The sequence below is a fragment of the Cyprinus carpio genome, chromosome B2 (genome assembly GCF_018340385.1).
Source record: "Cyprinus carpio isolate SPL01 chromosome B2, ASM1834038v1, whole genome shotgun sequence".
NCBI classification, from domain to species: Eukaryota; Metazoa; Chordata; class Actinopteri; order Cypriniformes; family Cyprinidae; genus Cyprinus; species Cyprinus carpio.
In genome coordinates, this window is record NC_056598.1 from 30,015,020 (window position 1) to 30,029,499 (window position 14,480).

Here is a 14,480-nt window from a genome sequence, read left to right on the forward strand (position 1 = left end):
ATGTTAACTTCTATGGAGAGCCAAACTTGCAAAAATAAAAAAAATAATGAATAAATGTAATAATAGGAAAATCACTAAAGGAATAACTGACTTGCTAATACAAAAATAATTGTTTTTTATTAAAAAAAAAAAAAATCATTAAATTTGTCCTTAATTTTTTCCCCCTTTATTTAGTATGTTCTTAATTTATTTGTAACTGTATTTTTATTTAAAATAAATAAATGAATTCATTTATTTTTAGATTTATTCATTCCCACGAGTAAGGTCCTCCATAAATTTCAACATTTACTAATACATTATTAAAACTGAATTACATAAACTAACAACAAACAGTGGTATTTAACAAATGTTAACAAATATTAATAAATACTGTAACAAATGAATTGCTCTGTTAGTAAATGCATCAACTTTAACTAATGAGACCTTACTATAAAGTGTTACATCTCAAATATTTTTCAGCTCGACACACAGCAGTGACTAATTTCACAATAACAGCAATAAACATGCCATTTTATTAAGCAAATTAATTAAGTGTCATCCTTCCAGGTTAATAGTTGGTCTGCTGATTTTGCAGTGATACACTGGATTGACCAATCAGCATGCAGCAGCACTTAAGTGCTCATAATGCATTTTGAAGGGATAATTTCAACCACATTATTGTATAATGTACATTATCAGACTGTTTCACAGCGCACTGTGTCTAAATCATTTGTATCATAGCTTGTGCAATAAATGAATGAGTTGCTAACATTGATGATGTGACAATTAATAAAAGTTAAATTTAACTGTCAGGCTTTGTATTTTACATTTTCTGGTTGCATGACTCCCAGTTGTCGGGACGGATTTCCCGGGAAACTGTATACTTTCAATCTTTCTTTTGTGCATGTACATGTCATATCTGTTAATAAATGAAAGGAAGTCAGGTTACTATTGAATACAGTTAACGTAGCTTGAAGCCACAACAACTGAACCTCGAAACAAAAAGAGTTTGCAAGCAAAACCGAAAAGCGACAGAACCCGTAATAAAACATGAATCAACATTGCTATGCATTAAATAGATGACAAAAGATTGTTTACTTTGTTAACTATACCAAAACAGTTACTGCTTTTTTTTCTATTTGCCTATAACTATTTGACTATATCAGTTATCTAGCTCTGACAGACTTTTGAAACATTATTTTAACAAGTCATAACAACAGCGGAATATAGGCTGCTTACTTGCTCATAAGACATGTATTCCTGGATATCAGCCTTCGTTATTAGTAGAGTTTTGATGTCATTTGCACTGATAAAGAGATCATCTATCACAGTGGTGCCTCAAAACATTAGATTTAACCGCAGCACAACTCGCTTAGTGACCTAAACAATGTTCCTCCGCGAGTAACTTTTAGTTTTATTCTTAAACCGCTAGAGGGCCAAAGGTTACAGCGTGTCTATAATTCAGTAATTGTTGTGACACGTGTCCCAGCAGGCATATGCTGTGAGCTGTTCATGGGTCAGGAATGAGTCATTTACTCACACACTCTTGTGTTAATACATCTGATCTCAGAATGTCAGAAACAAAACATTACAAAGAAATGCAGCCTGAGCTCCATCAACTCATACTGTCTGTAATCTCAAGTCACGCTGGAAAACTGATCATTTTCAAAGCTTTGACCTAGTAAAACAAAGTCTTTTGGCTTTTTATGTTTTGGGCATTTATGTTGACAAAGTACACAGTAAATAACAAAAGAATTGTTAGCTTATTAGGCCTATGTTTTTAGTCAAAGTATGTAGCCAAAACAAGTTTCCATAACTCTTCACAATAAAGTCCCATTAGTTACTCCATTAAATAATATTAACAGATAGGCCTACAACTTTTACTTTTAATAAGGTATTATTAAATGTTGAAATTTAAACAAACTAGTAAATTAGAAGTTTTTTCATAAACTTTTTTTTTAAATGGAACCTTATTGTAAAGTGTTAACCAGTTTCCATATTCAAAAGCAATTAAACAACAGTAAACATTTATTTCTTAGGTTTTGAAATAGATGATTATATATAGGAAATATATATGAATAATATATGTAATTAAGAAGAAATATTTAAGTCTGTAAATATGTATTTTGTTCTTTGAAAGTCTAATTAAATAAGAAGTAAAAAATAATTACTTTTGAAATGTAATTTAAGTATTCAGTTTCACTAGTAAAGTACAAATTTAACAAAATATTGTTTAAATGTAATATTAAAATATACCCACTCAACTTCTTAATACTGCTAAATTGTGATTATTATCAGTACACACAATTTTTTACGTTTACTGTCATAAAAGGAAACTTGTGTGACTCATGTAATCTATTTTATCATAAAATCAAAGTTCAAAGCTTCAAAAATGTTTTGTCTTTTATTTATTTTTTTATAATACTCAGAAACAATGACACAGAGGTGATAAAAACTTTGAAGTTCATCTCCTCGATGTCAGACGACTGATAATTATGAATGACTGAAAGATAAAGGATCATAACTTGAATGCAGTACATTAGAATATTAACACTGTTGCAATAAGCCTTTTTGTAGTCATTCAAGGAAGTGAAATGTTAGTATTATCATTTATACTTGGACTCAAATTGATTTTATTAAGATGCAATGAATGATATATATATATATATATATATATATATATATATATATATCTATATATATATATATATATATATATATATATATATATATATATAGGCAGCAAACAAGGTTTTGGAACAGAGTTATTGTCATTGGGTCGTTTGCTATTAAACTGATAGTCTGGTATTTATGTGAGTTGCGTCAGAAGCATTTGTACCGTGTCACACATAGACATCATGCCAAATATAGCTCTATGGCCGCGTCTACTGAGAGCTGGTTAAGTATGGAACTTTTCACCTCAGTCCGGGAGAAAAGTTCCCTCACACCATGCCAACAAGAAGAGGCAAGTAATTGGAAACGATTTGATCAGGATGGTCAAGTATCATGAGAGGAAACATCCTGAAATACCATGTACCTGTCTTGTCTTCATTTATCATCTGGCTCTGAAACCTGCACTTCCATTTAGTATAATATAATGATTAACAACCATCCAAACTGAATGCATACTAACAAATATAGATCAGTCATAAATAGCTCTGTTCTTGCAGTCAACACTCTCTCTGCTATCTTAAACATCAGGCTCAAACATTCTGTGTTTGTACTGGATGATGATGAAAATGAATAAGCACATGTGGGATTCTGGCCAGACTGAAGTTCACAGAGTAAAATGATCCCGAGCTGAAATGTGGGGCAGAAATGATGTGAGGATGAGCATAGAGACTTTGGTATTGAAGATATAGGCCTGTGCATTCAGGAACACATATTATACTGTACGTCATATCACCGCTAGAACTTTGAGGACAAATTCATAGAGCGCATTTATTTCTTTAAATAATGATATCACTATTATTATTAGAATAAAAATGACTTTATTTCATTATTTATTATTTTACTACTTTATTAATTGTTACACTCTGGATAAAAGTGTCAGTTAAATGATTAAATGTAAATTATTTAAAAAAAAATAAGAATGGTGATGGGAGCACAGGTTACATATATAATAATAATAATTTTTAATACAATTATTTATTAAGACACAGAGATGTATCAATAATAAAATGATCAATACTCATTATTAAGATTCGTCTTAGATTAATTAGTAGCCTATTAAATCAGTTTTAATCAGTATTGAGGCTTATTTATCGCAGTTGTAGTCTGTTATTCATAGCATTGATTATGAAATTTATTGATCAGTTGCATCATTTGCAACCAATGTATGTAGAATGCATTATTTTCTGACTGATTTAGTAAATATTTTGTTTGTCAGTAGTCAATATATATATATATATATATATATATATATATATATATATATATATATATATATATATATACAAACAGATTAAGTTTGCATTGATTTCTAAACACAAAAAAATAAAAAAATAAAAAACAGAAAATGTGTGTTTTCGTAAATATTTTGTAATTCCTCTACTGTAAATTGGCACAGTAATACATTGTAAATAAATAAATAAATCAGATGTAGTGATGAGGAGGGGTGAGAAGTAAGTGTGTGTGTGTGTGTGTGTGTGTGTGTGTGTGTGTGTGTGTGTGTGTGTGTGTGTGTGTGTGTGTGTGTGTGTGTGTGTGTGTGTGTGTGTGTGTGTGTGTGTTCTGACAACGATAAAATATATAATCTGAGCGATAAATTATATTATATAAATGAGCAGAACATCCATGGCAAATTTATGCATGAATTTTGATTTATGAATACTATTTGTCTTTACTATTAGATTGTGAGGTGTCTGTAACCTTCGTGTAAATGAAGTGTTTTTTCCTTTACCTTCATTTAATCACGTCCTCCGTTTCGGTAGTGTTGGTAATGTGTGTTAAACACAAACTATGTGCGAGCTGGCTTGATTCGGTGGTATATTTCCACTCTTTAATTGCCCCTCAGAGCAGAGCCGCTGACAGACGCAGAGCGACAGGTGCGGCGGTGGAACGGAGCCAATATGCAAACTTGCAAGACGCATCAAACGCTGATTGGTTCCGCGAGATCGATCTTATTGGCTAGCGACCCACGTCGACGTGACGCAAGCCGAGCCGCCTATATAAAGAAGGCGAAAGCCTAGTCCATCAATGAAATAGTAAAGAGAGGGAGATTCTGGGAGAGAGAGGGGAGAGAGAGACTAAAGCATTCCCGACTGAATCGGCAATTCAAGGAAGAGATTCCTTTGCTAGAAAGACCAATATCAAAAAGGATCAGAATGAAGCTTATTATTGGAATAGGAGGGTGAGTAATCTTCGAGATCGACATATTGAACTTCTATTGTAGCTATAATATCATTGTTTAATAACTGTGTTGTGTATTTTACAGTGTGACCAATGGAGGCAAGACAACTTTGACGGGAAGACTCATAAAGAACTTACCAAACTGTTGTGTTGTACATCAAGATGATTTTTTCAAGGTATGGAGAGAATCCACATTTTTAATTTAAACTTGTCAGCTTATTTTACTATTTATATAACGATATACTGTGGCCCATAAGATGTATTTGGACATTTACACCAAACTTTAAAATGTATGAATCTCATTGCATTGTAGATAACAAATGCAATTAATTTAATGCATTTTAAGTTTGATTTAAGTGTCTGAATACTTTAAATAGAATCAATGCCACAGCGTTTCCAAGGGACAAAAAAGGTAAAGACGTTTAGGTATTAGTCACTTGTTGTATTTATGGATCCATTGTCCATATTGTGGTTAATGAACCCTATGCTGGTGTTCTCCTGGACAGCCAACCTCAAACACCCAACAAATGAATGCCTCTTGAGGTGCCTCAAATACAGTGCAGTCTAGCAGGCATTCATTTGCACTCCTAATTCCACTAATACGATTCTCTTGCTCATGCATTTATCATTCTGTGGCATGTAAGAGGATCTGGCAACTTTCACAGCACCAGTCGCTCTCCGAGAGCTCATATCGATATATTTAATAAGACCTCTTAAGTGCATCACACACACATTCCTAACTGTCATGGGAGGCTTTTCTCTCAAGACTCGCATTGGCGACATGCTGGTAAAGAGAATTTAGTCCAACGAATGCATAACTGCGCATTTGGTGCATTGCAACCAAATTAATCTCATGCACACGATTTAAATTAAAGATGATTTAAGAGCACTAGCCTGAGGGCTTGGCATCACATGTCCAGGTGGGACCAGCACTGCCTGAGCGATCTACACCTTTTTGTTTTATTGGTCACTGTTATTGCAGCCCCAGGATCAAATAGAGCTCGGGGAGGACGGCTTTAAACAATGGGATGGTAAGAATGGCTTTCGCTGTGGGAAGAGAAACAGTAACGTATTCCCACCTTTCCATAAACATTCTGATGTTTGCATTATAGTAACATAATCCTAAAACCCAGCAAAACTATTTTTCTTGCATTGCACGTCAAAAGTCTGGACACACTTAAGGACTGAAATGTACATGTGTGAATTTGGAGCAGATAGTGAAGACAAATCATTATTATGCATGTTCCTATTTCATTAGTGTTTAAAAGCATCTCAAGATGAACTCATGAAGTTAACTGATGATCATCATTCTCGCATTTCCATTCATAATCTATAATAGCTGTAATAAACAATGTGTGTCCAAACTTTAGACTGGTAGTGTAAATTTGACACTATAGTCCTATTATATTAATTATTAACATCCCTAAAAAGGAGAAAATACAATTAGAAGAGAAATTCTTGAATGCATTATTTAATTTTTCACTGTCCAAGCATGTGAGACGCACTTTGTCTTTTTTGTCTCCTTGTGTAGTGATTACCGCCTTGGACATGGATGCCATGGTGAACACGGTTAAGGGATGGATGGAGAACCCGGTGAAGTTTGCACGCTCCCACGGCGTGACCGTTTCACCCGTATCTGACGGCTCGGACCCTGAGCGCGAGATCCACATACTCATTATAGAGGGATTTCTTCTTTATAACTACAAGTAGGCATCTTCCAAGTCTTGCTTGTTTTATGCAGCTTAAAAGATGTAACAGGTTGATGGTTTCCTCTTGTTTTCACCTCCAGGCCTTTGCTTGACGTCTACAGCAAGTGCTACTATGTCACCATTCCATATGAGGAGTGCAAAAGGAGAAGAAGGTGAGAACTGTTTTTAAAGATCAGATGTTTTTAGATTCTGTTTTCTAAAAAAAATCCATCTCTTCTATTTCAGTATGAGAACTTACACCGTTCCTGACCCTCCTGGTCTGTTCGACGGCCACGTTTGGCCCATGTACTTGAAACACAGGCTGGAGATGGAAAACTGTGGCCTAGATATCCGTAAGTCACCCAAACTTGCGATTTAAATGGCATTTGCAACCCATTTGACTTCTGCAATCTGTAACTCACATGCATGATTCGTATCTGCAGAATATCTGGACGGAATGAGAACAAAAGATGAGATCTATAACCAAGTTTATGAAGACATTCAGAACTCACTGTTGAACATCTTATAGGTAAGATCTTCCATCCTTTAATAAATATGATCTATGTCATTGTAAAGATGTTTTTCTAATCTATTTTTCCTTATTGTCTTTGCAGCATCTCCAGTTGGAATGAAGATGTGTGTATAGAACTGTAAATAGCATCAAAACTAAATCTGTAAACAAACACTAAACTAATTTAAAAAATAAATAAAAACCCATTAATAAAATGATGGCAAAAGCCTGTAAATTTATATATTCTCATGTAACCACATATAATTATCCTCATGAATTCACATACTATGTACTATAAATTTAGTCATGAAATCAATAAAACTGAAGCTTCATCATCACAAATAAAAACAGACATACTATGATGGAGGAATGTCATGGGCAAGCATAAAACATCTGTATTTACTTGTTAAAAATAAACAGAAACTAAATCTGTATTATAATTAAAATATCATATCAAAGTAAATAAAACAACAATTTAATATCAAATCAAAAAAAAATACAAAAAATATACATATATATTCAGTTTCTGGGCATATTTTGTGCAATTTACAAAAACACACATATATTCAGTTTCTGGGCATATTTTGTGCAATTTATCATTACAGTTTGTTCATCAACAAGATGTCAAACACAAATAAAAAAAACGCAAATACCACATAACAGGAAATCAAACACATATCAGGCACTCGGACACAAGGTCAGTGTGTTGGTATTTATAGCTTGTATGAATGTTAATAGGCTAGTAAATTTTATTGAAGTACATTTAATTCAAACCAACAACAACAACCATAACTCCCCCATTCCCTACTCACAACACAAAAATAAATCACTTAAAACTCAACAAGATGTATGTGCATGCATTTGCGTCTATGGTACAGTGAAGTATTTTTTATTTTATGTCCGCAAGGTAATCTCAGTTTCGTCTCATTTTACTCGAGTGGAATCAGAATTATGACAAATGATAAAGTGAAGTCGTATAATCGCAAGTTAAAAAGTCGAAATCTAGGATGAATCCCATGTCGATGTGAAACATGGCACAAACAACTTAAGTGTAGTCAACTTAATGGTAATGAATGATTTGAAAAGTATTTTCCATGCTATATTTCAGCAATATTAGAAAGAGCATATTATAAAAAAAGAACAACAAAAAAAATTATTAAAAAAACAAAAAATTAACAACATATAAAAAAATATAATAATGATTTCATAATTTTTTATATATTGTAGTATTGTTTTTTTTCTTCAGAAAATAGTATAGCATGTTTTTTTTGCTGATTTCTGTTCATGTTTTGTTTACATAGACAACAAACTATGTTTTTCTTCTAATGTAAATGTATTTTTAAATGCTTTTATATTTATCGATTTTAAATTTATGCTTTAATAATTATATATCTAGAATATATCATATCTATTTGGTATATTTTTCTGCTTCTCATATATAGAAATAGTTTAGATATGTCCTAATAACAAAAGATATATATTTGCGATTAGGATATCGTTCAATTCAAAATTCATGCGTAATATATACTCAAATAAAAATATTGTACACAATGTTTTGAATTTCTGTCGAAAAATAGAGAGTAGACAACCATATCAAAAAAATATATACAAATAAACCTGTACATTCTTAGATATTTCTTGTTTTAAGCAAAACCCCACTTAATTTTGATAATTTTTTCAGAAAACAAGACTTAGTATCTTGCAAAATACTGCTTAACAAAATTTTGATAATTTTTTCAGAAAACAAGACTTAGTATCTTACATCATTCTGCTTCTCAAATAAATGTACATTTTGATTTAGAAAAGAAAAGATACAATAACTGTAAAACAGTAAGAAATTAAATGTTAGAAAAGAATTGTTGCGATGTAAAAATTCATTTGTAGAAATGAACAGAAATGAGACAATAGTTGTCATGCAGTAAGAGTATTAACGTGGAGATCTCTTCTGAATGCAAATGTGTTGTCTTAGCAAATCTGAGCACATCTGTGAGATCTTTTCTGAACCAAGAGTCTCTGTTTGCTCTGCGCTTGACCTCATTGCAGTCCTGCAGGTTGTCAAACAGATTCTAAAGCATGTCTATGACTGTACTGGATTGGAGGTTATCTGATGATGCATTGTCAGAAGGGCCTTTATCTCTGTTACGCCTTTACGCCGTTATATTTAGGAGACATGCCTTCAGTGTCAGGAGAGAAGGGGCACTGTGAGATGTAAATAGATGTGCAAGCTCTGATCTCTAACCGGTTCAACCCCGTGTCACACTGTCACACCATCAGCCAAGTGTCTGGACCACGAGGTCTAGCTGGAGGAAAGGTGAGAACGGCTCCAACGTCATGGTTTGTCACGAAGGCCTCAGGTTTTTGTCTATTTTAGTTGAAATGCGAGGTGATATTCATATGCATTTCACTTGCAGTTTTAGACACTTTTAAGCATGACTCGAGTGTCGCTGAAGCATGAAACAGCTCAGGAAGTGATGTGTGTGTGTGAGGGGCTTTTTGCGGCTGAATTTGTTGTCACACACCCTCATATCTGAGATAGTTCAAGAGTGGCAGCTGCCGTCCCATCAGCAGCTGTAAATGTATGAGGAACATTTCACTCATATGCCAGATGACAGAAGCAGTTTTGTGTTCGGTCAGAGGATTATTAATAGAACCTGACACTTTCGAACAATGAAATTTCAAGCATATTCTATTATAATTATTATTTTTATTTTTGTTTTTTCTGGATTATTAGGAAATTCTAGCATTCATGTCCAGAGTTTATATAAAGATTAATACATTATTATTATTTTTTTTTTGTAGATATACTAGAGACAAAAAAGAGACACTGATATTTTGAATTATCTGTATAAATCTCTAAACTAATAAATAAAAAAAATATTTTTAAATGTAAATCTAAACAAATGTAAAATGGTGTTTTAAAGTGTGTCCAAAAACAATTAAAAATATTATGGTAATAAACTAATAAACTAAAAAAAATTATTTTTAAATGTTCACAAAAATTAAATACTTTATGGAAAATAATTATTAGTGTACACAGTATACACTATATATATATATGTGTGTGTGTGTGTGTGTGTGTGTGTGTGTGTGTGTGTGTGTGTGTGTGTGTGTGTGTGTGTGTGTGTGTAAGTGAATATGTTAAAATATGTTAAAATTAAACATTACATTTAGTCATTTAGCAAACGCTTTTATCCAAAGTGACTTATAATGAAGACAATAATATAATATAATATAATATAATATAATATAATATAATATAATATAATATAATATGATAGTATATATATATATATATATATATTTACAGTTTTAGTGACTTAAAATATTAATTTCTGTTTAAATGTCTGTACATATATTCTGTAAAATTAAATACTTCATCAAACAAATTATTAGATGCTGTATACCTTACATAAACGTATATTTGCAAACTTATATTTGTAATTATAAATGGGCAAATGCTGAATATTTTATATTATCATATATTAAAACGTTTTTAATAAATGTATTTGCCTTATAACTTCAAATGTTATCCTTACAGCATAAAAGAGCACACTTCAGCACTGCTGGTGTGCCAGTAACCAGTATATGCTGGGTTTTGGGCTCTAGGTGGTGTTGTGCTGGTGGTTTAACTATAAGACCTGCTTGGTCAATCAGAATTGCTGGTTTACCAACAGGACAAGCTCCAGGTCAGCACTAGCCAGTCTGAACGAGCGAGAAATTCAACCTAGGTTTCTTTTTTCCACCAGGCACAGTCACAGAACATCTTCCTCCATTTCTAGCAGTGCAGCAGGATATTTTTACTCGCGCGTCTCAGGTTAATGCAGACCACGTGACCGCAGACATATGGATCTCCGGACCTCGTGACTAAACGCAACACTCGCGCAGGAAATATGGACATTGACACATTTGGATGTTGAAATTGAAGGGCATTACGGCCTTGGCCTTCAGGAGATAAGTGTGAGCAGGAATGTGGGTCATATGCAAGTTTTTACTTGCGAACACGTGTTTGGATCATGAGTGCACTTGAACGTGAAATCGTAAGACACCACAAACTGAGTCAGTACATTTTTATGACCAGCATAACCAGTCTGAGATTAAATATATATACATATTATCTAAATTATTTAGAGAGTTTTAGAGCAATCTTAGTTTTCTTCTTCTTCTTCATATCAATCTTAGTCTTCTTTCTTCATCTTCTTCTTCTTTCTTTCTCTCTTTTTCTTTTTAGCGGTGTTTTTTGATTGTCTGTCTGATATTTGTTTTAAATATATCTTACATTTGTTAAATGAATCAGAATTGTATTGTCTTGGAATACATCGACATATATAGTACTTATTCACTGCATATTCATTTTATAAAAGCAACGAGCGCGCATTCCTAACTAGGACATTTCCATGTATATGTACAGGTCTGTACATAAATATTAAGGCCTTGGCTTAGGAGATATTACTGTTATGTGACAACAAAGTAGAGATATTCAGTTATGCAGGGACCACGTGACCGCAGGACATATGGATCTCCGGACATCGTGACTAAACGCAACACTCGCGCAGGAAATATGGACATGACACTTTTGGATGTTGAAATTGAAGGGCATTACGGCCTTGGCCTTCAGGAGATAAGTGTGAGCAGGAATGTGGGTCATATGCAAGTTTTTACTTGCGAACACGTGTTTGGATCATGATAACACACCACAAACAAATCGTAAGACACCAACCACAAACTGAGTCAGTACATTTTTATGACCAGCATAACCAGTCTGAGATTAAATATATATACATATTATCTATAAGTAAACAAGCATCATAGCATATTACCTAAATAACCCAGTTGGGAAAATTATTTAGAGAGTTTTAGAGCAATCTTAGTTTTCTTCTTCTTCTTCTTCTTCTTTCTTTTAGCGATTTTCTTTCTATTTTTTTGTCATCTATATAAACAGTTTGTTTGTTTTAAATTATTCTTACATTTTAAATGAATTAAATTTGTATTGTCTTGGAATACATCGAAATATATAGTACTTATTCACTGCATATTAATTTTTATAAAAGCAAATAGCAACAAAATAGACTAAATATTTAAACAATATTAATGTATATGTACATGTCTGTACATATATTCACTAAATAATACATTGTTATTAAAACAAATAAAACATATATAATTAAATATTTAAATATATATATATATTCACTAAAATTACATTAAATAATATATTAATATTTTATATAATATATATCTAGATATATATATATATATAGTCACTAAAATTTCATTAAATGAATTTTAACTTTATTTTCTATTTAACTGCCAAGTCTATATGTATGTTCTAAATAAATAAATAAATAATAATAATAATAATAATACATTTTACGAGTTAGACTACAGATTAAGTTTTTTTTCGTGCAATTCTAGTTTTCGCTGTGATCGTTTTATCATTTGCGTTCAATAATCTTTGTGCGCATTTGGAGACGCGCGCTTTACGCGCAAGGTTGATGCTTCAAAATGAGACTAATAAACATTCTGTTGATCGAATAAAACATCTATATCGACGTACATCCATTCTGGCGACCCGCTCGCACTTTTCTTCCAAGCAAGTCACATATTCCATGGTCCTCAAGACCAAGGGCTCGTTTATGCTGCGTATCTCCTTGAAAGGCAAAAATGCGTTTTCTCACCTGCTTCCAGAAGTAACTTAAAGGTGACCTTCAGCCCTTATTCTAGGCACTATCATTTAGATGGCAATTCCTTGAAGATTAATGTTTCTGCGTCAGGTGTGTGGATATATATTCCTTTTGAGAAATCTTGTGCGCAAACCTTTTAAGACCATCTTCGTGAAATCACACAAAGATCAGTGCAGCTCTGGACACCTAGATTTACGAATGAAATAATTTCAAAGCGTAGCAGCGTTAGTTTGATGTCGGGAAGAAACACGGGCGAAGATTTATTCAACAAAACCCAGCAGAGAAACAACCAGGAGCGCCAAAGACACTGAGTTGATTCGCTACTGTACATACAATGTCCAGAAGCTGGTGGAAAGCAACGCTTCTGCTTGTGGTTTGTTTTACACAGTTGGCACTTTTAGACACACAAGTTAAGACTCAATGTAATGTTTGATACTTACTGTAGTCTAAACTGTATCTTAGTCTCTTCTGCTGAGGGAGTGTGAGTGTCTCCCCTCCTCTACTAAGGCTGTGAGGGGGGTTTCCTCATCCCAAACACATATAATTCCAATGTCACATTAACATAACACCATCACCAGCCATATCCATATTTTGAAGTCCTGAAGACCCCAATTCACATATCACACTGAGTGACACATAGAAAGAATGTGAAACTGAGTAATACTGAGTGTGCTGTGACAAATGTTGCTCTGATTATGCTCTTTTCATAATTATGTGTTTCATAATTGCACACACACACACACACACACACACACACACACACACACACACACACACACACACACACACACACACACACACACACACACACAGTATATACAGTGTCAGTAGGAAATATCAGTTTCCATTTCCAAACATTCATTTTGCCTATAATTGTAATAATCCAATGAGATTTTTGCTTGATGGTCAAGACTAGGTTTTAAAGGTCAGGATATAATTGGGCAAAGGTTAGGTTTAGAGTAAGGGTTTGGGCAAGGCACTAAGCTCTGATGGGTAGGTTTAGGGTAAGGAGCTAGAGACTACATTGTGTCAGTGAATGTTCTCACAAAGATAGCTATACAGTTTCGAAGCGCTCGAAACTCTTTACGCTGCTGACGCCTGCTGGTCAAAACTGTGTAAATGCAACAAAATCGTCCAATAAATCAGCTTTTACAAAACCAATGCAAATACTTCATTGAAATTATAATATATTAAATGCAATTAACAAATCATCAAATACCATAACATGTGTGAAAATATGGAGTGTCTGTAGTTAGTCACATTATAATTCTTTACATTAAATGGGGTAAGCTGGCACTTTTTCTTTTTATAATTTATGTAGCCTACTTTTATAATATTTATGTACATTATATTTTCCAGTTTTTTATCGCTTTTATTACTGTTTATGTTTATATTTAATTTTTAACTTTTTTCATTTGTTTTTTTAAATAATTGATTTTATTTTTAGTTAGTAATTTCAGTCTTTCATGTTAAACTTAAGTAATGTTGTTTTTATTAATTTTTTATGTAGTTTTTAGTTTTAGTTTATTTAATTTACTTAAACTAAAAATATTATATTTCATTTTGGTTTATTGTATTGTATAAGTGATGATATATATATATATATATTTTATGGTTTTGGTTTTAGTTCACAATAATAACCACGTTGGGAACTTGCAGTTAATTTTAACCTTATTATGAACTTTTCAGCTAAATTTAAACAATAAGAACATTCTGGAGAAAAAAAAATCATGAAACATATAAAATAAAGAGTAGCATTTAAAAATATCA

At 32.6% G+C, this 14,480-nt stretch overlaps 1 protein-coding gene across 2 annotated transcripts; it reads left to right on the top strand.

Annotated features, from left to right (window-relative positions):
* Positions 1–4,667: 4,667 nt before the first annotated feature.
* On the top strand, positions 4,668–7,173 carry LOC109100889 (nicotinamide riboside kinase 2-like). 2 transcript variants are annotated; one of them, XM_042719081.1, is made up of 8 exons: positions 4,668–4,831; positions 4,916–5,006; positions 5,813–5,861; positions 6,362–6,536; positions 6,620–6,691; positions 6,765–6,871; positions 6,962–7,047; positions 7,133–7,173. In XM_042719081.1, exons 1-7 carry the CDS (start codon positions 4,806–4,808, stop codon positions 7,045–7,047), a joined length of 606 nt encoding a protein of 201 aa, XP_042575015.1. In that variant the 5' UTR covers positions 4,668–4,805; the 3' UTR covers positions 7,133–7,173. The 2 variants fall into 2 exon arrangements, with proteins under 2 accessions (XP_042575015.1, XP_042575016.1); XM_042719082.1 differs by lacking the exon at positions 5,813–5,861 and having other exon boundaries at positions 4,691–4,831.
* Positions 7,174–14,480: the final 7,307 nt, after the last annotated feature.

Bases quoted from the DNA above. Each gene is read 5' to 3' on its own strand.
- LOC109100889 (XM_042719081.1), top strand. From the start codon at position 4,806: ATGAAGCTTATTATTGGAATAGGAGG. The intron at 4,832-4,915 runs GTGAGTAATCTT...TGTATTTTACAG, and splicing joins CTTATTATTGGAATAGGAGG to TGTGACCAATGGAGGCAAGA. The intron at 5,007-5,812 runs GTATGGAGAGAA...CTGTTATTGCAG, and splicing joins ATCAAGATGATTTTTTCAAG to CCCCAGGATCAAATAGAGCT.